This window comes from Podarcis bocagei (genome assembly GCF_964188305.1).
Source record: "Podarcis bocagei genome assembly, chromosome: 9".
Lineage (NCBI taxonomy): Eukaryota > Metazoa > Chordata > Lepidosauria > Squamata > Lacertidae > Podarcis > Podarcis bocagei.
This window is the reverse complement of record NC_138134.1, coordinates 50,987,593-51,014,750: the sequence shown is the minus strand read 5'-3', so window position 1 is coordinate 51,014,750 and position 27,158 is coordinate 50,987,593. Positions and strand designations below refer to the sequence as shown.

Here is a 27,158-nt window from a genome sequence, read left to right as displayed (position 1 = left end):
TAATACTACTACAACCTTAAAAAAATTAGACCACTCCACATCTGTCTAAAGCCCTTTGCAGAGATTCTGTTTTTAGTATGTGCAGTAAAAGTATGGCTGCAGCATCTTTGAAAAAGCACCTTTCCTCTAGGTTTTCACTGCTGCTGCTCAGATTGCACTTCCTCAGCACTGTATTTTCCATCTGGGAATTCATATCCTACAAGTGCAGCTGGCATAAGGTTGCGTTCAGTTGTAACAAGCACCTATTGCTGTAATATGAATAGTAAGCAATACACCTCCACCCACAATGCAAACATAATGTGACTTTAAAACATTTTAAATGCTCATTGTATCACATCTGATGTATTTCAGAGACTTGTGCACACACGACATTTAGACATTCTATTTATCAAAGTGATTATGAATTAGACTAGAGCCATTAATATAGTTTTATTTAAAATAATTTAGCAATTTCCTTCTTATATACATAATTGCATATAACGTACAACATGTACAGTACTGTACACATACACAGTGCCCAGCAATTTGTGTATTGTATGTAGGATGGGGTGAGGAGGGGAGAATTCAGGAATCAAAGATAGCCAGTTAGTCATTTCTTACTATGATCATGTCAACTAACAACAGTAAACAAAATGGGGGGGGGGGGAGAGAGAGAGACAAAAATGTGCAGGAAATAAAAAATGAAACAAAGGAATAAAGGTATTATGACAAATCACTCATCCAAAAGACCACTTCCCCTCTCCATGTGAATACATGGTTTAAAAAGAGTACTTTCCAGATTTTCAATGGCTAGTTAACTCTCACAAGCTCTAACATAGATGCTCTTTTCACTCTACGCTCTCAAGGACCAGACTGACACTATACTTTGCTTGAGGACAGGTATGCCTTTCTCCTTTCCTTCTCACTTTTAGTGTGGGTTTGTTGCAAAATTGTCACACTCCCTTTAGGCTTTTGGAGTAGTTAGGGATGATTTTACTCTTTAGATCAAGGTGTATGTATGCTGCCTGCTTATATTGTATTTTTACTGCCTTAAGCAGCTTCTATATACCCTATCATTTTCATTTCAAGTAAGCAATGTTTTTTTTTATTCCTCTTGGATGTTAATTTCTTGGGGCATAAAGACACATACTCATAATGGGCGCATATTGTAACCCAAAAAATACCCTGAACTTCTTGTAGTGTGGAATACTACAAGAGCTGGATGTGCATGTGGGTTCAGACACAGACCCTGTAACCACACTTCCATGGATGCTGAAGGTATACCTCTACTTTGCGTATTTTCCTGCTTCCTCCTGTAATGGACAAGTATAAGCTACCAGGTACACCAATGTTGCAGTGGTATATATGACCTGCCAGGACAGCAGAATCATGGGATCGCTCAACTATTTACATAAAATACTGTACACAATTTCACACGGCTATATTCAAAATTTTCAAGCTTCAAAGTTTGCTCGTTTAATAGCTAAAATAAATTAGAATCCAATTGTATATTATTTAAAAGCTAAGAATCTGGGAATGTTTTACATAAAACTAATTTGGACTGTATATACCCGATCTCACTGCAAATTAGCAAACTATAACAACCATTGTTCAAGAAAAAAAGGGGGGGCTATGATTTCATATACTGTATGTTCTTGACATCAGTCATTATTTTAAATAACAGGTACAAGACACTGATATAAATCAATAAAATAAAGTATAGTAACATATATTTAAAAATGGATGTAAATGAAGATCCAATATGCATGGTCTATGTCCACTACTTTATCTTCAGATTGCTGGTCCAATTCTTCCCATTTAAGCAGCGCTATCAAAAAAGGCAATCAATGCTTTTTGATCATAACTTCCCAAAATTTCCAGGAGAAGGGGAACTTTGGTTTTCACATTAGTGCCTTTGAATTTAAATTTATCTATGAACAGATCTGTAATCATACCTGGAAGAAAAATGCAAATACTTATTATTTTGACAAATTGGTGTTTCCTTTTAAATTGAGAAAAGTAATATTTATGACAGAAGACTTTGGATATTTAGAGTCTGTGTTAATAACAAGTATTTATTTTAGAAAGCTTTGCAACACATGCAGCATGTGGTAAAATATCTAGTGACATGGAGCTGGGTGTCAGAAATCTGAGTGAAATCAAGAGTAATATAGAACAAATGAAATCAACTTTTTTGTTTACTTCAAGACAAGGTGTTCTGTAGCCAATATTCCCATAGATTTATTGGTACATCTCTGTGCATCTGCAGTCCTTGCTGCATTTATTTTTATTAAAATCTATCTCAATAATCTATAATTGTGCCCCTGTAGTGCCAAAGGAGAAACACGTATTTAAAGGAAACACACATACATATGTGTTTCTCCTTTGGCACTACAGAGGCACAATAATACTATTGAATTAAAATTACACACGTAATTCATTGACACAGTCATTCAGAGTCTGTGTGCAATTTGCTATCTGGGCTTTTGCAATCATTTTCATTCAGGATAAGATCCGTATATGAAATATATGCATTATAGGTGGTCTGATTCCTCCTTAGGAATGAAAGGTAAAGGTGATTGTACTAAGATCATGTGCACATCAGAGCTTTTGCATGGGAAGTCTCTTATGTTGTACAGAACTACCACCCTAGAAACAGACCTCTCTTTTCACAAGATAAAATTTAACAAGAATGGAAAAACAATACTACAGAAAATTAGGAAAACTGTGTTAATGAACCAACCATAAAGTCTTTCAAGAGATGTAGGTTGTTTTTTGTGTTCTTTGAGCAGCTCCTCTGCCTCCTCCAAAATGCTGCGGTACTCTGGAATCAGGAAGTCTGTATTTCCTTCATGAGCCTGCAATTCCTTAAATTGATGTTCATAAAATGTTAAGACACTTACAAACCCTCTAAACCTGACAGAAAAGTTGAACATTGGGAGCTTAAAGATGCATGGCTACACAATGACATATAAAAGAGATAGGTTAGATTTTCGCCAGCTTTTAGCCCAGGTGATGTTCATAATCCTTTGCTAAGAGCCTCCATCTTTAGCCACAAAGAGGATTTCCTTCTATTACTGTCCTTTGCTACAACAATTAAATAAAAATCAACTTTCCACAAAAGCATATTCAAATTCATTTCTGTACAGTTCAATATAATTTATATCTGCATGCTATTACTTATATGGTTTCTAGTAACTGTGTGCAGGGAAAAATGTCCCATTTGGCCTCTTCTATGGGGATGGGTAACTCCCATAATCTCTGAGCACTGACCATTCTGGCTGGGGTTGATGGGAGTTGAGAATCCAATAGGTTCCCCATCCCTGATTTAGAAGTAGATTTGGTCTGCATGAGGGTGAGCAAATAGATTTCATGTTCCGATAGGACCAAAGTGCTACTGATTGGAAGTTCAGCTGATCTAAGTGTGATTATTAATCTTGGGTCCCGTAAAACCCTCCTTAATAGAGTTCAAAAGCAAACAAACATGAAAAACCACTACAGTGTCCCTTCATAGTACTTGTAATTTTGCAACTGACAAAAGACTTACTTTTAAAGCATCCAACAGTTCAACCTTTTTAGCCAACATTAGCTGATATTCTAATTTTGGGTGGATTAGCTTTAAGGTGTGGTTCACAGATACTTCATTTATATCTAAAAGATCACCACAAGAAAGCAACTCATTAGTTTGTTAACTTTTATGCATTTCTAAGTATCCCAAGAAGAAGAGAATTAAGAATTCTTACCACATGATATATTGAGATTAATTTTCCTTTTAGTGGCTTCTTTAGAGAGCACATCCTTTAGAATGGATATTGTGGATATATTGTCAGATTTGAAGTAGCCCTCACCTTTCCTATATAGAAGATGTTAGAAATTAACAACTGGTAAAAACTGTGCCAGCCTTTACTTCTTACAAGGTTCAAACTCGTCCAGAGATATTAAAAATACACAATCCCATCTTTCTAGTTTCTCCTCATACACTTCCACTATAAATACCCTGACTTATATTTGGAGGACTGAACAGAATTATACTAATTCTAAACAGTTTAAATACAGTGGTGCCTCGCAAGACGAAAATAATCCGTTCCGCGAGTCTCTTCGTCTAGCGGTTTTTTCGTCTTGCGAAGCAACCCTATTAGCGGCTTAGCGGATTAGCACTATTAGCAGTTTAGCGGCTATTAAAGGCTTAGCGGCTAAAAGGCTATTAGCGGCTTAGCGGCTTAGAAAAAGGGGGGAAAGCGGGGGGAAATCGGAACACTCACAAGACATTTTCGTCTTGCGAAGCAAGCCCATAGGGAAATTCGTCTTGCGAAGCAGCTCAAAAATGGAAAACCCTTTCGTCTAGCGGGTTTTCCGTCTTGCGAGGCATTCGTCTTGCGGGGCACCACTATAGTAAGCTGTTGAATTTATCTCTGGTAATTTCTGTCTTATCCTAGAAACCTTAGACAACTCTCACTCACAAAGGTAAGGAACCTGTGGCCCTCTAGATGTTGTATACTCAAAAGTTCTAGAGAATTCAAAGGGGCTTATTACCAGGTAAGTGAGATTACAATTGCAGCCTAAAGATGTTTAGGGCTAAGTTGTATATAGAAAAAGGAAATGTCTTTTCTTAAGTGAAAAGAAAAAGCTGGTCATTTTTGAATGCAATGTCCTGAACAAGCATGCTTTACTGGGATCTACTTTTCAGCATTTTATATATTGCCTTTCAAACGAAACCAGCATGTTTCAGGAACTGTGTTTCATTTTACCGGTAAGTACATTCAAGTTGTGTATCCAAAAAGGTGTTCTGAAAGTAGAAGCTGACACTCTCCCCCACTGGTGTCTTGTCGGGAACTTCAGGCAAGCAAAACACCACCCAGGAGTGAACTTCAGCAAAGCTGAACTGGCCTTTGAGGGTTAGTGTATTCATTGGTCTGAATAAAAAAGAAAAAAAAAGCATTTTGTTACAAAAGGGCATCTACCATCAGAAACAAAGGCTACTTTCTAATGGTACAGCAAAATAATATGAGGTTTCTTTGGTTTGATCTGTGAGAGCCATAACCTTCAAGAACTAACTTGGAATGTCAATCTTTATACTTTTTGCATTTTGCTACGTTTTAGCAGGAAGATGTTCTCCCTACAAAGATAACACCCAACATCTACACAAATTCCCATTTCCAGGAGATCCATCAAATCAACCACCTCACTCCGATAGAAGAAACTCCTTAGTTTGAGAAAACTCCTCTAAATCCAGTCCCTGTATTTTCATTGTAGATGCTGCAGGTGTGCTTCTGGGTTCTACTAAGCACTGCCTGGAAATGCAATCAAATCCTCTATTCAAATTTAAACATGCCAGTTGTTCTCAAAAATACCTGTCACGATCAATACAATGTGTCCTCTGATGAAGTGAAAGTGGCTTAATCTGATACTGCCGAACTTGACAGGTTTTTGGTTGAACTCTTGGAGTTACATATGCTTGCAGAGTCCCATACCGACCTTCAATTGATAGAATCTGTCCAAGGAAGGGGGGAAAGAAAGGGGAACTAACTTTCATTTTTGATGACTTCATAATTACCAGTTCTAGCAGATGGGTACCACCTTTATCCAGCAAAACACAAAGACATTTTCTAAACATCTATTTAACCATCTGTAAAATACTAAAATTAAACCCAAAGCAGTCCCAATGAATTCAGTGAGTTTCTTCCAGGTAGACGGTAGCCTTAACAACCATCACATCCAACTTTATCTCAGACTAACACTGGAAAAATGCCATGTAGAAGGCTTACGACTCCTATGGTGTGAGCATTTTAAAGTGTGCTTCATGTGTTTCTGTTATCTCACTGGTAGATCTGAGTGCTATTCATCTTTCCTATGCAAAAAAGAAAGCAGTCAGCAAGCCTCAAACTTCACTCCCTCTCTTCAACTAGAGGAGGGTTGAGTGAACCACAACAGCTTAAAGGTGGAGCTGCAGCCTGCATTGTCATTCATGTAAACTGTACTAAAAGAGGCTATAGAATTTATACTGTACTTTAAAGTAATGTCATCATAATCACATCTGCAATCTCCCTAAATGAAGATGTAAAACTGATTTTTTAAAGTAACTGTGCTATATTCTAGTAAACCTTCTATTGATTTTGTTAAAATTTATCTTGAAATCACTGTGTTCTCAACTCCATTTTCATCTGAAATGTGAATACTGAAAACTTTCATCTGAAATGTGAATACTGAAAACTTACTCAGAACACTTTTCATTGTAACACCACTGTATTACTCATACCTCCCTGAGAAATTTAATGACCTGGGTGTCTGGCAAACAGCCATAAAGAATGATGCTACATCAGCAGCCTACACTTGGCTAATATATCTTATAAAGAACTAGTCATTTGAAAATTGCAATGTGGGAACTTTATGACAATTCACCCACGCCATTATAAAATGGGAGTACTTTCAGAGGTCATCTTGGTATCTCTCACTGCACTGAAAAGGGTTTAAACTTTTAATAATCTATTTTTAATGCATGTTCAAATTATTTTATTCTTATTACAAATTGGTTGGGGACTTCTTGTTGTGCAAAGCAATTCATACACTCAATAAACCTATCCAATGGGTTAAACCTTATTTCTAAAAATACAAATTTATTACAAACTATCCTATAGTGCAATCCAATGCATATCTACCCAGTCCTCTGGGCTTCATCTAAGTACAAGGGTACAGGATTGCATTCAAAGACTTCCATTTTATATATATCTCATTGTTTACTAGCTTATGACAAGTCATCATGGTAAACAATTTCTCTCCACACCACAACAGTCTATAATTGAAAATAGAAATATAATTTATGAATCAAAACAATCAATACTTGTTTCTATCTTCTTTTAAAGAGAAATATCATTAATCTCTGTTTTCACAGATGTTCCTACCCAGGATCTTTACCACCACTGCTGCTCTTTGGATAGGTTTTAAAGTTCACACACTCAACAATATGTACAATGAACATGTTTAATCATAATTTATATTTAAAATATATAAGCATTCCTATATTTTACCTTAAGCTCCAACCTTGTGGTATTTACTTGACAGCGATATGTGGCAAGGAGGAAGTTGCCATTTGGCTGTGGAACATGAAGATTGTGAAATAACATACTGAGAAACAGCAATAAAGGCTCAATTTTTTTTATTTTATTTACAACTAAAGCAGTTTAAGTCATTTTAGTAGTAGCTGTTTTCTACAAGAATCAGTAGAACATTTTCTGTATGATTACAATACAGGCATATGTATTGCTACTCAAAAATAAATCCCACTGAGTTCAATGGATTTATTCCCATTGAGTAAAAGCTTGCAGCCTTACTTACAAATCTTAAAACTAGGAAAGTTGTTCTAAAATTTGTTTTTTTAAAAAAAAACAAGGCACCCTGTGCTCTATGTGAGAAAGGAAGAAAAAATAAAGTAGCGACAACAATTATCATCATCATCTTAACTCTCTTCAATATGCATTCAGGGCCAAAGCAGAAAACCTATGGCTGGATGGTCATTGAGTGAAAAAGTTACAAAAATATCATAAATCTGATATAATAAATTAGGTTGCAATCTTATGCAAATTTACATGGAACCAAGCACCATTTGACACAACTGGCCTTACTTCCAAGTGAACATACATAGGATTGCTTAAATCCTAGGCATGTTTATTATTTAGTAAGGGATTTTTATCCCACTCTTCCGAAATGTCCTGTTTGTCAGCTTCAACAATCAAACTTCACTAGAATACACTCCATGAAATTAAAAGCTGATGTTCAGCTTAAGCATTTGGAACTATGTAGAAAAGATCTGGCATTTTACATACCTCTGATTCGCAGTCAACAACACTAACAACAGCTGAATTTTTATCCACATCCTTTAGATCTATTGGAACATCACACTATGGAGAGAAACAGTAGCAGGTAATAGGAAAGGTCAACATGCGGATGTTTCAAATATACTTTCTCAATTTAAATAAGTTATCTTCCCTGATAAATTTTACAGTAAAAATAATATTATGGTAAAAATAAGTATTAGGTAACCATACATCCCATGGAACACTTCAAAACTCAAACACAGTAGTAAGGAAAAGGTGTATATGATGTAAAAGCACAAAAAGGAGCTGGTGTCAAAAAAGGAATTGACTGTCATCAAAACAAGTCCAAACCACACAGATTACTAGCAAATGCTTAGTGCAGATATAGTTCGAAATCCTAATCATATTGTTCCCTTGGAAGTAAATGGGTGGGATAAAAGCATGTATTAGTGATGCATGACTGTAGCCAAAGAGCACAATCTGAAGAAAGTTAAGTGCATCCAGATCTCACTGAAAAATATTTTAAACATCCTTGTGGTGTACTCAACTTTCTGCACATTGCACCGATAACTTCAACATGTATCTATGAAAAGTTAGTGCTTGTGTTGACTTCTACATAGCCTGAAGGGAATGAGCCCATCTCACCCAGTTACAGTCATTCTGCACAAGTGCAAGTTTCAGAGAAAAGTTAGTGCATACTACTAAATGGTATTCCACTTAGTGAATTATCTAATTTAATATAAAAACAAGCTAACACATCTTTAATTTTAAAAATAAAATCAAAGTTTCCAAATACCCAAGTCTACAAAGTTATTCTAAATAATGTCTCACCTGAAGCAAGACAGTATCAATTGCTGCCTGGACTTCTAAAACAAGGCTGTAGCTTGCATCATCTCTATTTAATGTAAACTTATCATTTATGCTGAAGGTTGGGACTGCTGACACAGCAGTGCTGGACTGAGAGGACTGCTGGTATTTTTCACGCTCATGAAGTACCTTGATCTGTAGCTGTTCCAATTCATTCCTATGGCAAACAACAGAATGGTAGGCTAAAAAAGCTGCTCTAGATAACAAACTGATGCCTGGAAAACAGTTTTTACCTTGATATTTTCCATCTAGACTGAAAAAAAATGTTTTCAGAAATAATTCCACAAATACTGGATATAAATGAACTTCATTTTCTATGTTTTTTTCCTAATACTTGTTTTCCTTTACTTCCTTACTTTGACACCATCTTTCAAAAATTGTTCAAGTCAGTGGACAGAACAAATATGTTTTGGTAACATCTGTTCAGTTCTACAGCTTACTAAAATTTATCTGAGGTAACATTATTTTGATTTTTTGCTTTATTTAAAAAACAGGGTCTCTTCCTATGAAATGTCACAAAGGGATCAAGAAGCCCAGTCCCAGCTGAATGTCAGTTCACAGGTCTCCACTAACTTACCAAACTGGCACTGCAACTTATATAATATCTATTTTAAGTCTGAAAAAGGCAGAAAGCATCTCTTTCAGTACATCCACATAGTAACAATTTTGCACTAGAAAGGTGAAAATTACGGGGATGCTTACAAGAAACCAAACAATGTAATGAAGTGCACATAGCTGAAACTATGATACTATTAATGAATTGCTGTACTATCACAAAGATTCTACTGGAAATTTTGTAAGTTAACTGATGTATAATTATAACCCAGCAGGTAAGGTTAGATATCTGCTCCGGATATGCACCAGCATAAGGCAAAGATTGCTATAGGATTTTCTCTTTTGCATTGTAATAAAACAATTTATTACCTTAAGGACAAAACCTTGTTCTGCATTTCATGAGTCATCTTTAAGCCATCCCCTGATCCACATTCTCTGTGGGTAGGCTCTGTAGTCAGTCCTGACACCCAACCTAAAAGGAAGATATGAACAATTATGAAAAAGTTTTCCAGATGGGTTATGAAGGTAACACTGTCAGAGGCTCTAACCAGGATCCTTAGGGTCTGAAACTGAGAACCAGCACAGTGAACTATCATAGAAACCTGGAATAGCTCACTTGGTAGAATACGAGGCTCTTAATCTCAGGGTTGTGGGTTCGAGCCCCATGTTGGGGAAAAGATCCCTGCATTGCAGGGGGTTGGACTAGATGACCCTCGTAGTCCCTTCCAGTTCTGCAATTCTATACAGTGGTACCCCGCAAGACGAATGCCTCGCAAGACGGAAAACCCGCAAGACGAAAGGGTTTTCTGTTTCGGAGGCGCTTCGCAAGACGAATTTCCCTATGGGCTTGCTTCGCAAGACGAAAGCCCATAGGGAAATCTCCGGGGACCTGTTTTAAATTGCTGGCGGTCGGGAGCAAAGACTTTCGCCCACAGCCGGCCTTCAGAAGAGGTCCTGGACCTCTTCTGAAGGCCGGCGGGGGGCAAAAGTCTTTGCTCCCCCCCGCCTGCCTTCCCGGGACAGCGGAGACTTCTCCGCTGCCCCGGGCGATCTTAAAATGCTGGCGGGCGGGAGCGAAGCGTTTGCTGCCGACCCCCAGCATTTTAAAATCTCCCCGGGATCTGCGCCACCATCCCGAGCGGGGCGCTAAGTCCCGCCCCGCTCGGGATGGTGGCGCAGAGCTGTCTGCCCTGCCGGGACTGCAGGCACATCTGCGCCACCATCCCGAGCGGGGCGCTAAGTCCCGCCCTGCTCTGGATGCCGACGCAGAGCTGTCTGCCGTCCCGGGACTGCAGGCAGATCTGTGCCGCCATCCCAAGCGGGGCGCTAAGTCCCGCCCCGCTCTGGATGGCGGTGCAGATCTGCCTGCCGTCCCGGGATCAGCGAAGCGTTCGCTGCCGACCCCCAGCATTTTAAAATCTCCCCGTGTCCCGGGGAGATTTTAAAATGCTGGGGGTCGGCAGCGAAGCCCTTGTTCCCCCCCCAGCCCCCCCAGCCTTCAGAAGCCCTTGTCCCCCCCCCCAGCCTTCAGAAGAGGTCGGGGGACAGACTGTCCCCAGACCTGGTCTGAAGGCGGTTTCCCTAGGAACGCATTAATTGATTTTCAATGCATTCCTATGGGAAACTGTGCTTCGCAAGACGAAAAACTCGCAAGAAGAAAAAACTTGCGGAACGAATTAATTTCGTCTTGCGAGGCACCACTGTAATTCTATGGACTGTTCATATGCAGGGATAAAAACCTCCATCAAGTTGAAAAGGACATACAACACCAGCAACTGGTATGCAGATGAAGCCCCTTCAATGGCCCCAGGCCTGGTCAGCAGAGCACTATACTATCTGATTGCTGTGCATCCAGGGCCCAGATTCCCAAGTTAAGCTACTGACTTCAGGGAATATGAGCCAGAGAACACATTCTATGACTCCATTGTTATTTTTTAAAAAAATTCCTGTTAAATGTATAAAAAATTCAGATATTTAGAAACATTTTAAAAAATAACCTGAATATGTTGATGTTATGATCTCATCATAGCCCTCTTTCCCAACACAGCCACCTTGAACAGATGTGACACTTTCTGACAAGGCCTAAAAATAAGACAGAAGAAGACTTGAGGCATAATACGTGTGTTAGATTCTATTTAATCTTTAAAAATGGTATCCGTTGAGAAAAAAATATACTGTATTTTTCCGTCTATAAGATGCCCCCATGTATAAGACCATGTATCTTTTCTGGGACTCCAAATTCTCTCAAGGGACAATAAGAATAGCCTAACATGACTGTTACATGCAGAGATTTGTCCCACCTGCTTCTGACTGCATTCTTGTGAGATAAAAATGACTGGTGCACTTCCTAGAAATTTATCATTTTAACTGTCCAGGGATAGGTTCTTAGGGCACACTATACAGCTCCATTGCTGAAGATATGCAAGTCTGTGCCTGGTCAGTGCATGGGCAGAAGATCTGGAAACCCAGGTGTCCTGCTTTAAGTTCCATGCTGGTAGAAAAGTGAAATTTAAGTGTACTAAATAAATGAAAACCACTTCCCAGCTCTTCTGTTAGTATAATAGGAAGCATCACAATGGGACTTTACATAATTCTCAGCACCACATGTGGCTCATCTCCTCTCCTGGGAATAATTTTATGACTCTGCACTGTTCAGCAGAAAGAGTGGAGGGGGAGTAAGAGGAGGGTTTGAGGATATCTCTCTAGATATGCAAGCTTCAGCTCTGCTGTAGTGCTGCATCACAGCCTGAATCTCTGATATTTATATATTTCTATTAGTTTCTGAAATATTACATTGGGCATCACCCTGTACCTGTGGGATCCTGGACATAGACTTGTGCAGTTCTGTCCCAGCCTCTCTATTACAGGGCTGGAAAATCAGATGTTCTTGGACTCCAGTTCCCATCAGTCCAAGCCAGCATGGCCAACAGATAGAAATTATAGTAGTTGTAGTACAAAATAATCTGAAGGGCCACAGGTTCTCTATCCCTTCTCTATTCTAACATTGGCATTCAGCCTTTACCATACTTGCTAGTAACACATATGGCTCAGTATATGTGAAAGCAATATTTGACAGAATTTTGTTTATTTAAAAGAAAGTATACTAAGAAAATTCCTCCTACATAAAGTAATCATTAATAAACTTACATATTCATATCTAAGGATGGGGCTCTTTGCATATTCAAAGCTATAGATTTCTAACATTCCATCATCGCGACCGATGATCAATTCTTTAACTCCATCTCCCAAAATGTCAAAGCTATCCATACATAAGATACCTGAAAAAAGGACAGGAAGCATGTATCTACATCCAACTGACTAATCATATCGCCTTGTAAATCTCACATGCAGTTTAGGAACCTAGGAAACTTTCTTAATTATACAGAGTCTGGTCATTTATCCATCTAACTCAGTACGGACTGGTAGCAGCTCTTCAGGGTTTCAGACAGGAGGCATTCCCAGGCCTACCAGGAGATGGCAGGGAATGAACTAAAAACCTTTTTCAAACCAAGCAGATGCTGTACCACCGAGCTATTGTCCTTCCCCTTTAACAAAATAAATAGAACTGTGTTAAGAACTATCACCCAATACAGAATGAAATCAACTGAACATCCTCACTGGAATTACTGCATTAATACTAGGTTCTTAAAAGCAGAATGTTAAAATTTATCTATGAGAAACTATTACATATTAGGTGGGATTATTGTGTGATAGATGGGCCCTATAGGACGCACTTTTTCCCTATCAAAAATGAAGGGGAAATGTGTGTGCATCCTATGGGGCGAATGCAGGCTCCGGAGCGCGCCCTGTTCTGATGCCCGCCAGGAATTCCCGCCGGGCTAGCAAGGATTGTGGGCAGCAGGACCCGTTCTGGGGGCTGGGGTTGGGGGAAGCTCGGGCTCCCGGACCCCCAGCCCCAAGGCTAAAAACGAAGCCAAGACAGCTAGCGGGATCCATCCTGCTCGCTGTCATGGCTTCTTTGCTCTTTGGGGCTCGGGGGGGAAATAATTTTTTTTTCTTTATTCCCCCCCCCCCAAAAAAATAAGTGCGCCCTATGGGCCTGTGCTCCCTATATTGCGAAAAATACGGTATTTCACTCCAGTAATAATAAAGTACAGAATTTATAGGAACAACCCCAAAATGAATACTAACATAAGGCACTGTTTGTTGGATATACCACATCTGCCATTTGTACACTTGCACATATAGCAGGATACGTCTGCCACAAAAATGGTAAAACTAGTCACACACTATTATTATTAGTTTGAAATCTGATGTCATATTGGAATGTTTAATGTCTGCAAAGCATGGAATTGAAGTTTGGAAAAATAAACATGCTGTCCTCCAAAATAAGTCCTATTTAGAGTTCAAACCAAAGTTTCACAAGAGGGCTGAAGAACCATTTCCCAATGGTCCAAAACTGACCAGTGGGATGATCAAGAAAGCACACACCAGCCCCTTCTCATCCTCTCACTACTAACCCATGTAATTACACAATTAAGAAATACTTGCAGAAGAATATATTTCATGTCAATGTGGTGTTTGTTGATCATTGTTTCCATGCTGAAGTTACACAAATCTAGAGCATCAATTTATTAATCGAAATTGAAATCAAAACCTTTATTAGGCATTATGCAAATAAAACCATAAAAGAGAAAATAACATGTAAAAGCCTTGAGATATATATGAAAAGGCAGCAGTTAGCTATACATATATATATATATATATATACATATAGAATCAGTGGTTTTCCTTGTTAACCTGCTCCTTGGAGGGCTGCTACCAAAAACTCAGCTACCCCCGCCGTTACCCTTTGGTCAACGTCGGATAGGCAGAATCCCACACATTCACCTTGCTGGGGTTCCAGACCACCCAAAAGGGGGGACAGCACGCGTTGACGGAGCGTACTGTACAATGGGCAATGGAAGAGAATATGTTCTACAGTGTCCGGGACATTCATAGAACATCTGCAGAATCTCTTGTTTCTAGGGATGTTTTGATATCTTCCCCAGACAAATGCTGAGGGAAAAACATTCAACCGGGCCAGCATAAAAGCCCTACGTTGGGCTGGGATTATTAATTTAGTGACGTAATTGGCTCTGTTATCTAAGATATTTAAGTCATAGAATATGGGGGAGCAAATTTTGTTTACAGCTGCCATAATATTTTGTCTCTCGACATCCTTTAGTCTAGTTAGGATATTATGGAAAATGTATTGCTCATTGGAATTGTACAGGGGCTCCAGCTCGATGCCTAAAGATTCAATCTTTTTTTCGAGAAGCTGATACCATCTTGATTTATAGGAGTCTTTGAGCAAATCAGCGAGCAGGCTTGATGGAGAGCAGCGAAAATGGCAGCGTAACCAGTACTTTATTGAGGTGGACCAGGCCCAGTATTCCATTGTGTGTATGCCTATTTCTGCACACATTGTTTCATATTTGATCGCAGCTGGGAGTCCAAGAATACGTCTCAAAAAGCTGGAGTGAATCTTTTTTAAATCACTGTTATATGCTTGGACCCATAGCGGGATTCCATAAGAGTGTCTGGGCTTGCACTTTTGTTTGAAATATCTGATTGGCCGCAGGAATAAATTGATTACCTTTCTGATAATAAAAACGGGCAACTGCTGATGAGGTGCACTTTGCCTGTTTTATGGCGTTTGTGCGATGATTTGCCCACCCTAAATTGCTCTGGAATAAGATTCCCAGATACCTATAGATTTTTACTTGTTGGATTTCTTGCCCTCTTATTTTCCATTTCTCTAGTTTCCAACCATTCGAGAAGACTAAAATTTTTGTCTTCTCATAATTTATAGAGAGTTTATTACATTCACAGTAAAGGATCAGAGAAGATATAAGACGTTTCAGACCCAAACTCGTTAGTGATAGTAGGACTGCATCGTCTGCGTATAATAAGAGAGGAACTGGTTTCTGATTAAGTTTAGGGAAATGTGATTCTATTTTTTGAAGGTGATCTGGCAAGTCTGATAAAAATAAATTAAATAGAAAGGGGGCAAGAATACACCCTTGTTTTACCCCTTTCGAGTTTGGGATGTCTGATGAAAGGTGACCTTTGGTGTTAAGTTTGACTTGACAGACATTGGAAGAATATAGATTTTGTATTAAAGTCAATAAGCGCTGATCAATTTTTAATCCTGCAAGTTTCCTCCACAGCTTTGGGCGGTCAATTGAGTCGAATGCACCACGAAAATCTACAAAAGCAGCATATATCTTAGATTGCCTTTGGAATCTATATTTTTCAACCAAATGCATAAGTATAAGGCAGTGGTCTAATGTAGAGCAACCTTTGGAAAAACCTATTTGTTCTTTCCCTGGTAAATTTAGATTCTTCATCCAGGTGAGGAGTTTAGATAAAAGGTGCTTAGCGTAGATTTTCCCTATCACTGATAATAAGCTTATCGGTCTATAATTCCTTGGTTCTTTTGGGTCGCCATTTTTAAAGATTGGGATAATTATTGATCTTAACCATATCTCAGGTATAATCCCATCTTAATCAGAATCACATTTGCATGCAGTTGTGTTAATCTGCAGCAGCTTTACCATCTCCTAGGTCGCCTGAGTGCTGTTTCTGCTTTTAAGCGTCCTTCTGCATTCTTGTCCTTTCTTCCTTTCTTGTTTACTTCTCTGGTGGGAGCCCACAATCAAGAACAAGACTGATTGCATGTTAAGAACTGTAATCAGACTTGCTTCATTTGTATTTTTAATTTTCTCACCAAATTCTAATCAAGAAATAAGTGGGGAAGCTGGCTGTAAACTTTTCCATTTGAACCAGGTGCAAGTGGACAAGGTCAACAGGCCTGGCAGATCTCATTGTTTGTAACCATGTACTTTTTGCAGTTTGAAAACCTTATTTTCCAAACACATTAGCATAGGTACATACTCTCACTCATACGCACTCACACAAAGTCCCCACTCAGCAAGTGATGAAGTGGGAAGAGCCTCTTTTCTCCCTTCAGGCGGGCATAATGTCCTTTCTCTCTGAACCAGATGCCAGCTACACTGGCACAGCCATGTCCACATTCCCCAATAAAAACATGGCCAAAATAATATATGCTATGAATGGCATGCAGGAAAAAAGGACAGATGGTGGGATTGTTTTTGGCACACCCTGATATGAGTAAAATGGAGGGGACAACATACACAGTCCAGGTAGAAAACATAAACATTGAAGTCCATGTTTGAGTTGATGGTAACCGTAATTGTTTTTGAGAGTTGACAGTGGATGTGATATTTCTTATAAGTTATTTTATACCAATGCAATATGCAAACCACAGTACTAAAGGGAGCTATTTCTCACTGTGCCAGATGTGAATAACTATGATCTACCGGGAAACTCTTAAGACACCTACCACCTCTTTTTTTCTCATTTTCAATTTTCCACTTTTCTACTGGAGAAACACCAGAGATCTCTATTAGGCCAATTTTACCATCAGATGTCCCAAACAGAACTTCTTCACCAGAGTCACCTAAGAAAATAAATTAAATTAGGATTAGTTTTTAATAGGCTTTCATTTAACATTAGATGCAGTCCACAAAGATTCTCTGTATCACACTAGCTCAAATTGAGGTAGAGAGGGAAGGAAGAGTTGCTTTGGTATGTTCCAGCTCCAACTCTATGAATAGAGGCCCCCTTTGGCAATCTTCCAGTTTTGAGTGCTTGTTCTTGATGCTTGGGATATAATGGTGATTCTGTTGGTGTACTGCCTACCCTACTGCCCAACAGTCTCCTAATAGTAATACTAGGACTAGGTATCAAGTCCTAGGCAACATTACAGATTCTTAATTAAAATCCATGTCGTGCTTTTTATTAAAATAAAATGCACCAAGAAATTCTGCTTACCACCATTTCCATTGTTCAAAGTCAGAACTGTGGGTGGACCTGGAACTTCCATTTCATACAGCAAATCTGACCCCTCAAGAAAATGAAGTAGAAACACTGTTAGTTTCAACCCTTGACTTTTTCTTTCGTTTCAATTTAGAGGGATGGGAAGGTGGTGTCCTCCCTGACAGGTGGTGTAAAAGGAAAGCTTTTAAACAAGCAGCATTATTTTTCTGCCTTTAGGCTAGGATAAAACCGAGGGCCTAACCTATCCTATCTAAACCAAAGCCATGATCTCATTGCCAAGCCTATTAACACCACTGAAAAAAAGATGTTGTGAAGGGAAGGTTGTGTGCAAGGATAACCCACTCAAGTGATGCCGAAATAAACACATATACTAAGTGGAAGAATAAAAGCTTCACCACCCCACCCCATGCACCATCCCTACCCCACCCTCTTTCCTCCCCAACCTTATACTGCATGTAACACTAACGTCTCACAACAAATGAAACTGATCTGTAGAAAACACAACCTGAAAAGAGACAATGCAGTACTTTTGTAAACTGAGAAATCTTTAATAAAAATTATTTTTAAAAATATTTAAAAAACCAAGGGCATGTAAGTGTATTAATATGGAACAGAAACAGAAAATACTGGACAAACAGTCAGATGTTATATAAAGTCACTAATTAAGATTCCAAACAAAGCATCAGGAATAATGCAGGAGTCCAGAGCTTCAGAAAACTAGGCTTCTGCTAAGGACAAGGGGAAAGCTGTTGGAAGGATGTAATTCCAGGGATCACAGAACTCCTAAAAGGCATATAGGAATATAGGAAGAATATAGGAAGAAGAAATTAACTGGCCCAATTCAGTCATGAAAGGAAAGAAGGACTTCCAGGCAGCCCCATAAGTGACAGTTTTGAGGCTCAGCTATGCAACTTGGAGTTTACCAGTTATCAGATGAACTGTACCAATAGGATTTTTAAATGGGATAAACCTTTGGAATAAATATCCCGAAATACAATTAAAATAATAATACACTTCTGTTTGCTCAAACAGGTATTGACAAGGTATCTACTGGCTATTTAACAACTACTATTGATAATGGCAACAATTAAATAAGGTATACCTGCAAAACTCTAACGACTCTATCTTGACATGCCAATACTGGTGTAATGCAAGACAGCTTCTCTACTGGAAGGCAGAGAACATCATTGATTTTGTCTCCTGATAGGTAGTAATGCTGATCCTTACAGTCACAGTAATGGTTATAGACATAGCTTGCACCAAGAAAGAGATCTGATCCGGATATATGCCTAAAATGGTAACAGCAATAATCAATACTATATTCCAATCATTGCCACCAAAAGTTAAAATATTTCAACTACCATTCCTATGCACAAGCTATTATATTGTGTTAAGACTGTACAGGCACTTAGCATCAAATTAAACAAATGTTTTTAAACAGTAGTCTGTTGGCCATTTTAGAATAAGTAAAGCCACTTCCATTGGGATCAGGAGCAAAGATGCCATCTTTCCCCACTCAGCATCTTCAAGGCAAAACACCCCACCCCCAAGTCTTTAATATGTGTCTGGAGGGGGGGAGCTGCTGAAGGAGATTAGAAATGTGGAAATGGCAAAAGGGTTAAATGTCCGCATTTTCCAATCACCCCCAACAGAAATATTTTTTCCCTATTTGAGCTACCATTATACATGGTTTCCAAATGACACAGAGCTTAGCCTCCTAGGTGACTAAGAACAAATTTGGTCTGCAATTTAAAAGGAAACTAGCAGAATAAAATGACTCTTATTTGCTTGACATCACAATAATTTTTACTTGTTTCTGTGTAATGTTGGATCTCCTGCTGGAGAAGCACTGGTTTTGATCATATTCTTATTTTATTGCTACCACATTCTAAGTGGTAATTATCTTTCAGGCATTATTTTTAGGTATTCAATCAATGCAATATTGTTTTATAAATTATATCATTAGCACATCTATACAGAGCATACATATGTTTGATCGCAATTACAGGAGCATGCTTACAAGAGTCTTACTGCTTTTGAAATCACTGCACTATATATAGAACCTTCTTGACAAAATTTTATTTTAAAATTCTTAGGGATATTCCATCTCGTTGAGAGCTATTGTCTAAATTCTAAGTAGCTTTGATAAGCAGCAGTAATTCAGCTGAGATATTACAAAAGGCGGGTTAAGGAAAGAAAAAATAGTATTCCACTGATTATGCACAGTATTAAGGCAAGGTTAATGACAGCTAGAGAGAGCCTGAAGTCTATAAAAGGCTGACATAGAAAATAGAATCAAATCATGTTTGCCACTATATCAGTACAAAACAGTAACCAGACAGGAGCATCAAATTTGGATTTGGAAAACCCAGAATCAAACATCTGGTCGCTTATGAAGTTCATTGTGTTACCTTTGGCAAGTCATTTTCTCCCAGCCTATTCCCATGGTCATTTGGGGGATAAAATACTGCTTTCAACTATTCAGAGGAAGGATGTAAGAATTAATAAAGCTTCTAAATATTTCTAGTTTAGTTCTGAGTGTAAACTGGTACAAGTAAGAAGAATGTTTATTCAATTAGTTTATTGTAGAATACCATGATTCCAACCTATTTTTGGAGACAGATAATAGTTTTCCAGGAACTGAAAGATGCATAAAAGAAGTATCATTGTCCATGATGTGTACACCAATTCAACTGTTGGTAAACAAGTTCTGTTGCGATCCATAAACTTGAAGATCTTGTTTGGCTGAATTGATATGTTTGGCCAGACAACATGTTTTTAAATGTTTTATCTTCTTACATTTCATCATTGAAGTGTAGAGTTGGAAGGGACCCTGAGGATCATCCTGCAATGAAGGAATATGCAGCTGTCCCATACGGGGACCGAACCTGCAACCTTGGCATTATCAGCACCAAGTTCTAACCTACTGAGCTCTGTGTCTCTTTGTATTCCGCCTTTCTTCCATCATGGAACTCAAGGTAGAATTCAAGGTGCCATACATGTGGCTTCTAGGAGGTCTCCCATTCAGGTACTGACCAACTCCAGAACAACTTAACTGTAGCAAGTTGGTTGTTTCATGTGCCTTCAGACCATAATGGGAAACAGAAAGACTAATAGTCCATCTGTTGACAATGACTAGCAGAAGCTCTCCTGAGTTGGGGGTAGGGGTCTCTCCCAGCCCTACCTGGAGATGTCAGGGACTGACCTTTGGACCTTTTGCATGAAAGGTATGCACTCTACCAGTGATCTAAAGCTTTCCCCAAATGAGATAGCTCAGTTGGAAGAGCATGAGACTCTTAATCTCAGGGTTGTGGGTTTGAGCCCCACATTGGGCAAAATATTCCTGCATTGCAAGGGGTTGGACTAGATGACTCTTGTGGTCCCTTCAAACTCTACAATTCTATGATTCTATGAACAAACAAGGGTAACAATGCTGCTATCGTTCTTTCAACTTGCTTATAAACTATTATTTGACTCCAACTGTATAACAAAATGTATCACTTAAATTTCAATCATACACACCAAAATTTGGTTAAAAATAAAGCAACAGATTGTACAGCACATCAGCATTTAATTAAATTATCGATACTGTATTATGTCAAACCAGCTTATGGTTTGCATCAATTACAGCATTTTAAAGTAATGTGCACAACAGGTTCAGATATTACTCTGGAAAACGCAGTAAGAAGATTTGATTTGTGATTTAATTAAATTGTGAATCAGCTAAAGTGTTGCACTGTTTCAACCTTATCTTTCAATTAAACTGATTAGCTTTTAATGACTCAGCTAATTTCTATGTTTTTTATTTTAATGACTTTCATTAAAGTCAGTGCTTGTGTATACACACCGCTGAGGGCAAAATTACTGTTGCAAAAGTGCAGGATGGAAACTAGACCTTTATACAGAGCCATACACAAATAAAATTTATGCTAAGATTCAAGGCAAATAAGGAGTATTAGAATACATAAAGTGATTGTTAAACAGGAAACTAAAATGTAACAAATATTTATTTCATTCATTAGGATAACAATTTAGCACCTAAATGATAGTAACACATCTAAGGCTACTAATGTATTTTCCAGTATACATACATAGCTTTGATGTTCTCAGTGAGGTTGGTGTTAAATGCAAGGAACTGCTTCCCTTTCTTTGTGAAACCTCTAACCTCAGACCCTGCAGCCACAAAAATTTTCTCCTGGGGTGTATTAAGAGCACCTCCCAGTTCTAGCCTTGCAATCTTTTCCCCTGGCAAGGTCTTGAATACTGGCTAAAAAAAGAAGACAGACAATGTTCAGTGCCAATGTTCATGACAAATCATAATATGATATTAGATACAAAATATATATGTATTCCATTTTGTACGCTTTTAATTATTTTATGCTATATATATATTTCAAAAAGTTAGCTATTTGTGTGATTCTACCATGAAAAGCACAAAGTTCATAAACACAATTTCAAAATGTTCCAAAATCCGGCTAATAAATGCTCACAAATAAACCCAAACAAGAGCTCATACCAAAAGGTCGGCCAAATAAGAACAGTTTGCATGTTTTCTTCAACAGACACCACAGGGTTTCATCACAAGTATTCTAAGACCAAGGTCAGAGCTGAGAATGCCCTACACTAGCATCACATAGATCAAACCTTGCTTTGTGAAGTGACCCAAAGTGTGACCTCAGTGTCTTAGCTCAGTGTTTCCCAAACTTTTTTGGGCAAAGGCACACTTGTTTGATGAAAAAAATCTCGAGGCACACCACCATTACAGCCCCGTGACGTCAGCGCGCAGCGTCACGCCGGGAGGGACGCACGAAAGTGTAAGTTTCAATTTTTTTTCCTCCCCCTTGCCGGGGAACCTCCAAGCTTTGGGGGTGGGGGGGGAGGCAGCAAAGCGAGGCAGGAAGGAGAGCGCGGCTTGGCTGGGTGAGCTTTGGCAGGGAATGAGAGCCGCGAGGCGGGCGCTGCAGACGGAGGCGCTGCCCGCCGAGCTCGCAGGCAGCCAGGCAGGCAGACGGTGAGAGCCCCGCGCTGGGCGGCCTCTCCTCGCCGCCGCCGCCCCGCCTCTCACCGCCCGACTCGCCCGCCTCCCTCCAGGCAACGTCTCGCGGCACACCAGGCAACATCTCGCGGCACACTAGTGTGCCACGGAACAGTGGTTGGGAAACACTGTCTTAGCTTAATGGAAGAGGGAAAATGTAGAGAGAAATCAACATAGCACAGCCATAGATTATGATGGTAGGTCCTTGTTTTCCAGTAACAAGCTCTATGTTATAATCAACATAACTGCTATTCAAAAAGACGTTTGAGGATTCTGTGGGGAGAAGCTTCTTCAAGAGAATTTAATCAAATTACTACAGTGAAACACACCTGCAGCATGCCTAGGGTGGTTGTATCATTTTATTTTGAAAATAACTAGAATAAAGCACAAACATATTTGGGGAGCATGTTTTTCCCAAGCCAGTGCATACCCTAAAGAGCTTTAAGAAGTCCATATGTTATCTGTAAATTAAGCTTCATTATCAATTAATTAATTGGGGTGGGGGGAATTAATTGAAAACTACATAGAGAAGTTACCTACCACAGCTTCTCCTTTTTTCATACCAAAACAGGTAACAACACCATCATGATCTCCAATAACAACCTTAAAAGTGAAATAATAGGAAGTTATGTCTACATTAGTCATCTAAGAGTGCAAAGGAAATACATTTACAGTGGTGCCTCACAAGACGAAATTAATTCGTTCTGCGAGTTTTTTCGTCTTGCGAATTTTTCGTCTTGCGAAGCAATGGGTATTAACGGTTTTAAGAAAAAGGAAACAAACTTGCAAGACGTTTTCGTCTTGCAAAGCAAGCCCATAGGGAAATTCGTCTTGCGAAGCAACTAAAAAAACAAAAAACTCTTTCGTCTTGCGAGTTTTTTGTCTTGCGAGGTACCACTGTATACGTATTTCAGAAATCTATAGAAATTCAGAACTATATCTCTGTAATCCATACTTTTCCTAACTCAACTCCAAATGTGTATCTGATATTTCAACTTGGATGTTTCCTTACTGTCTAAAGCTCAGTATGCCTAAGATAAATCCTTTTCTTCTCCAAGTTGCCCTCCTTTCAGTTACTCTTCACATCCATCAATATCACCATCCTGCTTGTTGTTCAAACACAAAGCTTTGGCTTCACCTTTGAATTCTGCCTCTCCTTTATTTCCCATATTCAGTCTGTCACCAAATTATGTTGCTTTCCCAATACCACAAATATCCTTTTCTTTTGGGGCTATTCTCTTTATTACCACTCTGGTTCATTTTCAAGCTATGACCTACTTAGACAACACAACCGTCTACTCTACAGCCTTCCCACATAACAACTCAATCTATGCACCTCTATCCAAAGATATGCTGCCAAATTTTATACTTCTTTTGTCATTCAGAACATGCAATACCCACCCTCAAATTCCTACAGTGATTTCTGGGTTCTCACACAAATTACTTGCCTTTAATGTCTTCATTCCCAACTCAAAAAGTATAAAAAGCTTTTGCATTCATTCTTTCCTATCTTTTTTATGTTGCGTTCTTATGTTGTCTGCTCCACCATCAACACTTACATTACAAGCTTTTGAGGAGAATGGCTCTGTGACTTAGATAAAATGGTATTTTATAAGATTTTGTCATCAGAGTACAATTTCTGTATATAATCATTCCCAGACAGAAATATTTCAAAGCAACAAATTTCTATACCTTCTGTGTGGCCTTGCGTCCTGATGCAGGGAGCAACTTCATGGTCTTCTGAGATGTCACTCCCACCTAATTGGGGGAGAACACCATTTCATTATAAATGCTTCAACTCTTGTGGTATAAAATGGATTGTCATGTACCACAATACAAACAATACAAAGTAGTTATTTTAACATGATTAATATGAAAAGCTGTATTAAGATTTTGTCATAAGTGTAGTGTTTCTAACAGCAAAATCAATACGAAAAAGGATCCTGTGGTAATTATGGTTGTCATAAATTGTTATAGATTATCATAAAAACACTTACTAGGGAGTAGGCTGCACCGAACACAGTGGAATTTAAATTCCAGAAAGCATGGATAGGACTGTGCCACTATTGTAGCACAAGCTTTCATGGACTGTCTTCACTTGCCACACAAACACATACACAGATATAGAAAAACCTGTCAATAGTGCCCAAGAATAATGAAGTGCAAGAAATACTGACTGTGACAATTCTATGTGAAGCTAAAATGCATGTGAATACAGTGAAAAACGGTGGTTGTGTTATTACCAATTATTGCCCTTGTGTACAATAGCTGTGTCTATCACATATCACTTTAGCTCTATATGAAAAAGAAGCTCTAATAGTAGGGCAGGAGCATTGAAAAAAATTTCACATCTGGCAACCAACGCACTCCTTTGGTTTCAGATAGTACATGAGTAGCTGAGCCTAAAAAGCCCAAGACACAAATTTTCTCGGCCCTCTAGCAGCTATGGTGGCTCATTTACCACCATGTAAATGTCTTTTACTTTAACTCAATTCTGACCAAACTAAGCCTTCTGATGTATATTTTACTCTAGGGGGCTTAGTTTGGTCACAATTGAGTATCCACTTCCAGGCATTTGCAATGTCTTCAGAGAAGTCATGTGAGGTTAACTGCCTTGTAAGGGCTAACCATGAATCAGGGACAGGAAGTGAATTAATACACCTTTTACTACCTTCTCCTGTTGTATTTTATGACTGTTGTGAACAGGTTTGGGAATGGCAGACTAAATCTGATTATTTATTTATACACTAGGATGTTGCTCCATCCTAGTTCTACAGAAGATATACTGATACATCTGTTTGGAATCACTCCACCGACCATAAATATAATTTAGTTTTTTAAATATTTAACCAGACTTTTAAAAGCATGTCTACAGACAAAAACTGTTTTCTACATTCTATTATTATTCCATGACGGCTCCAGGTTTTAATAGTAAGTTAAAACACATTTTTCGTAAAGCAAAGCGCAACAAAGCCACAGCAAACCAACAGCTGAATATCCATTTATTTCAATAAAGGGATTGTGAAGAAAGCTAACAAATACCTGACCCACACTCTCCTCCTGACAAAAAACAAGCAAACCTGTGTGACCCTTAAAAGCTTGCACACTTTAATCTCAAATTAACCTCTGCTTTGACATCACTTTTCTCAACGCACCATGTTGAGAGTTGTCTATGGCAGCATCCTCAATGACAAATTGAAAAAAAACAAACAAACCCATACAACTCCTACATCTAGAAGCCAAGGGGTTGACAGGAGGGGTGAATCCGGATGGCTATTTGCTCTTAAATCAGAGGTGTGGCACTCCAGATGTTGTTGGACTATATGACAGGCATAGGCAAACTCTGCCCTCCAGATGTTTTCAGACTACAATTCCCATCATCCCTGACCACTGGTCCTGTTAGCTAGGGATGATGGGTGTTGTAGTCCCAAAACATCTGGAGGGCCGAGTTGCCTATGCCTGATATAGGAACACGCGTCAAACCATTAGTCCATCATCTAGCTTCACACTGTTGACCCTGACTGGCAGTGGCACTCCAAGGTCCCAGTATTTCCCAAGCCCTACCTGGAGATAGGGTCCATGCTGGCCCTTCTCCAACTCCCATCTAGCCTGACCCCTGGGCCTGCTGACTGCAGAAGAGGCACCCGGAGGGCCACAGGTGAGCCGGCGGCGCTCTCGGCCCTGCCTCCTCTCCCCTGCCTTCTGGTAGGGCTGCTCCTCCGCCTTTGCCGCAAGGTCATTTAATTATTCGAAACGTGAAGAAGCTCTCCACATCTCTATCTTAGTACGAGGAGGGGCGGCAGCATCACCGGTTGAATTTCCGCCTGTGAAAGGAACACGTGTCCGCAACGGCGTCGGGGGGAGGCGAAGAACGCCGCTCTCGTTCTCGCGCGAGGCGAAGCAAGGGGGTTTGCTGACTGACACGCAATGTCGCCCACCTACCCACCCACCCCCATCTACCTGCAGATAATCCACCCGGCTCAGGCCCAGGTCCATGGCGGCGAGCCTCCCGCGCTTCTAAGAAAAGCAAACCGTTATCCCTCTTCCCTCGTCCCGGGCTCTGCTTTTCACCACACAAACATCACCGCGAGGCCTAAAAGCTCCCGCTAGGCCCCGCGTCACCATGGTAACGCGACCGGACTACGCGCGCGCCGATGCCGGGATTCAATTGGACACGGCGTGAAGGGAGGAGGCGGGCTCCGCTTGGAACGCGCGCCCTGTGATTGAGCAAGGAACATGCCCATCTAGTTACATAGTCATCCGCTTGCGGGATTGGTGCTAAGGACTGCCTGCAAGGTGATGCCGAGGAGGAGTCGAAAGTCATCTAGGAAAGCAAGAGGATCCCCATGGCGACGCGGTGCTGCTCATCCCGCGGGGAAAGGCGAACACATCTTGCATAAAAGCGAAGGAGGTCTTGCAAAAAAAAAGTACTGCGGGGGCCGCTGTGCTGCAATGCAGGGCAGGCGCCTCCCCGCCCTTCCCTCTGTTCCCTCCCCCGGAGGGAGCAGGGCTATCTGGGGCCGGCAGCAGAGCTGTCCCTGGGCAGGAATGTCCCTGCTCGCCCAGATAATGTTATTTATATCGCCGGCTGGACCACCCGGGTCTCTGTCCCGCCGCCGCCCCGCGCTCTGTGCTGCTGGTTGGTGCCCTAGGCAGGTGAATCTGACCAGGGAGAGACGCAGCTGGGCACCTGGAGCGCACTGCGCACTGCGAGGGATGGAGTTGGGCAGGTGGTGGGTCGGGCTGCTGGAGGAGGGGGAGGTCGCGATGTCGCAGGCATCTGCCACCCCAAGCAGGCGGGGTTTTTAGAAGAGCGAACGGATGTTGTGGCAGTGAGGAACACCAAAGGAGGAGGAGTAATAATAATAATAATAATAATGGTAATATTTTATTTATATCCTGCCCTCCCCAGCCAAAGCCGAGCTCAGAGCGGCTAACAGGAGTAAAAATAGCACAGTTTACATAAAATCACAGTCAATTAATTGAAATACATTCTAAAATCAGTTCAGAATCAAATTAATGGCAACCATTGGGCTAGAGTTCTA

At 39.9% G+C, this 27,158-nt stretch overlaps 1 protein-coding gene across 4 annotated transcripts; it reads right to left on the bottom strand.

The window, feature by feature from the left end:
• Positions 1-416: 416 nt before the first annotated feature.
• On the bottom strand, positions 417-26,262 carry BBS7 (Bardet-Biedl syndrome 7). Of its 4 annotated transcripts, none has more exons than XM_081208091.1 (19): positions 26,074-26,262; positions 23,806-23,871; positions 22,654-22,716; positions 21,170-21,345; positions 18,181-18,367; positions 17,073-17,145; positions 16,582-16,698; positions 12,360-12,490; positions 11,210-11,294; positions 9,582-9,684; positions 8,622-8,814; positions 7,800-7,874; positions 7,005-7,070; positions 5,331-5,470; positions 4,728-4,892; positions 3,723-3,832; positions 3,527-3,630; positions 2,723-2,846; positions 417-1,934 (listed from the first exon to the last, which is right to left on the bottom strand). In XM_081208091.1, the coding sequence occupies exons 1-19, from the start codon at positions 26,107-26,109 to the stop codon at positions 1,798-1,800; spliced, it is 2,151 nt and encodes a 716-aa protein (XP_081064217.1). In that variant the 5' UTR covers positions 26,110-26,262; the 3' UTR covers positions 417-1,797. The 4 variants fall into 4 exon arrangements, with proteins under 4 accessions (XP_081064217.1, XP_081064218.1, XP_081064219.1 ...); XM_081208092.1 differs by lacking the exon at positions 26,074-26,262 and adding an exon at positions 25,678-25,926; XM_081208093.1 differs by lacking the exon at positions 4,728-4,892.
• Positions 26,263-27,158: the final 896 nt, after the last annotated feature.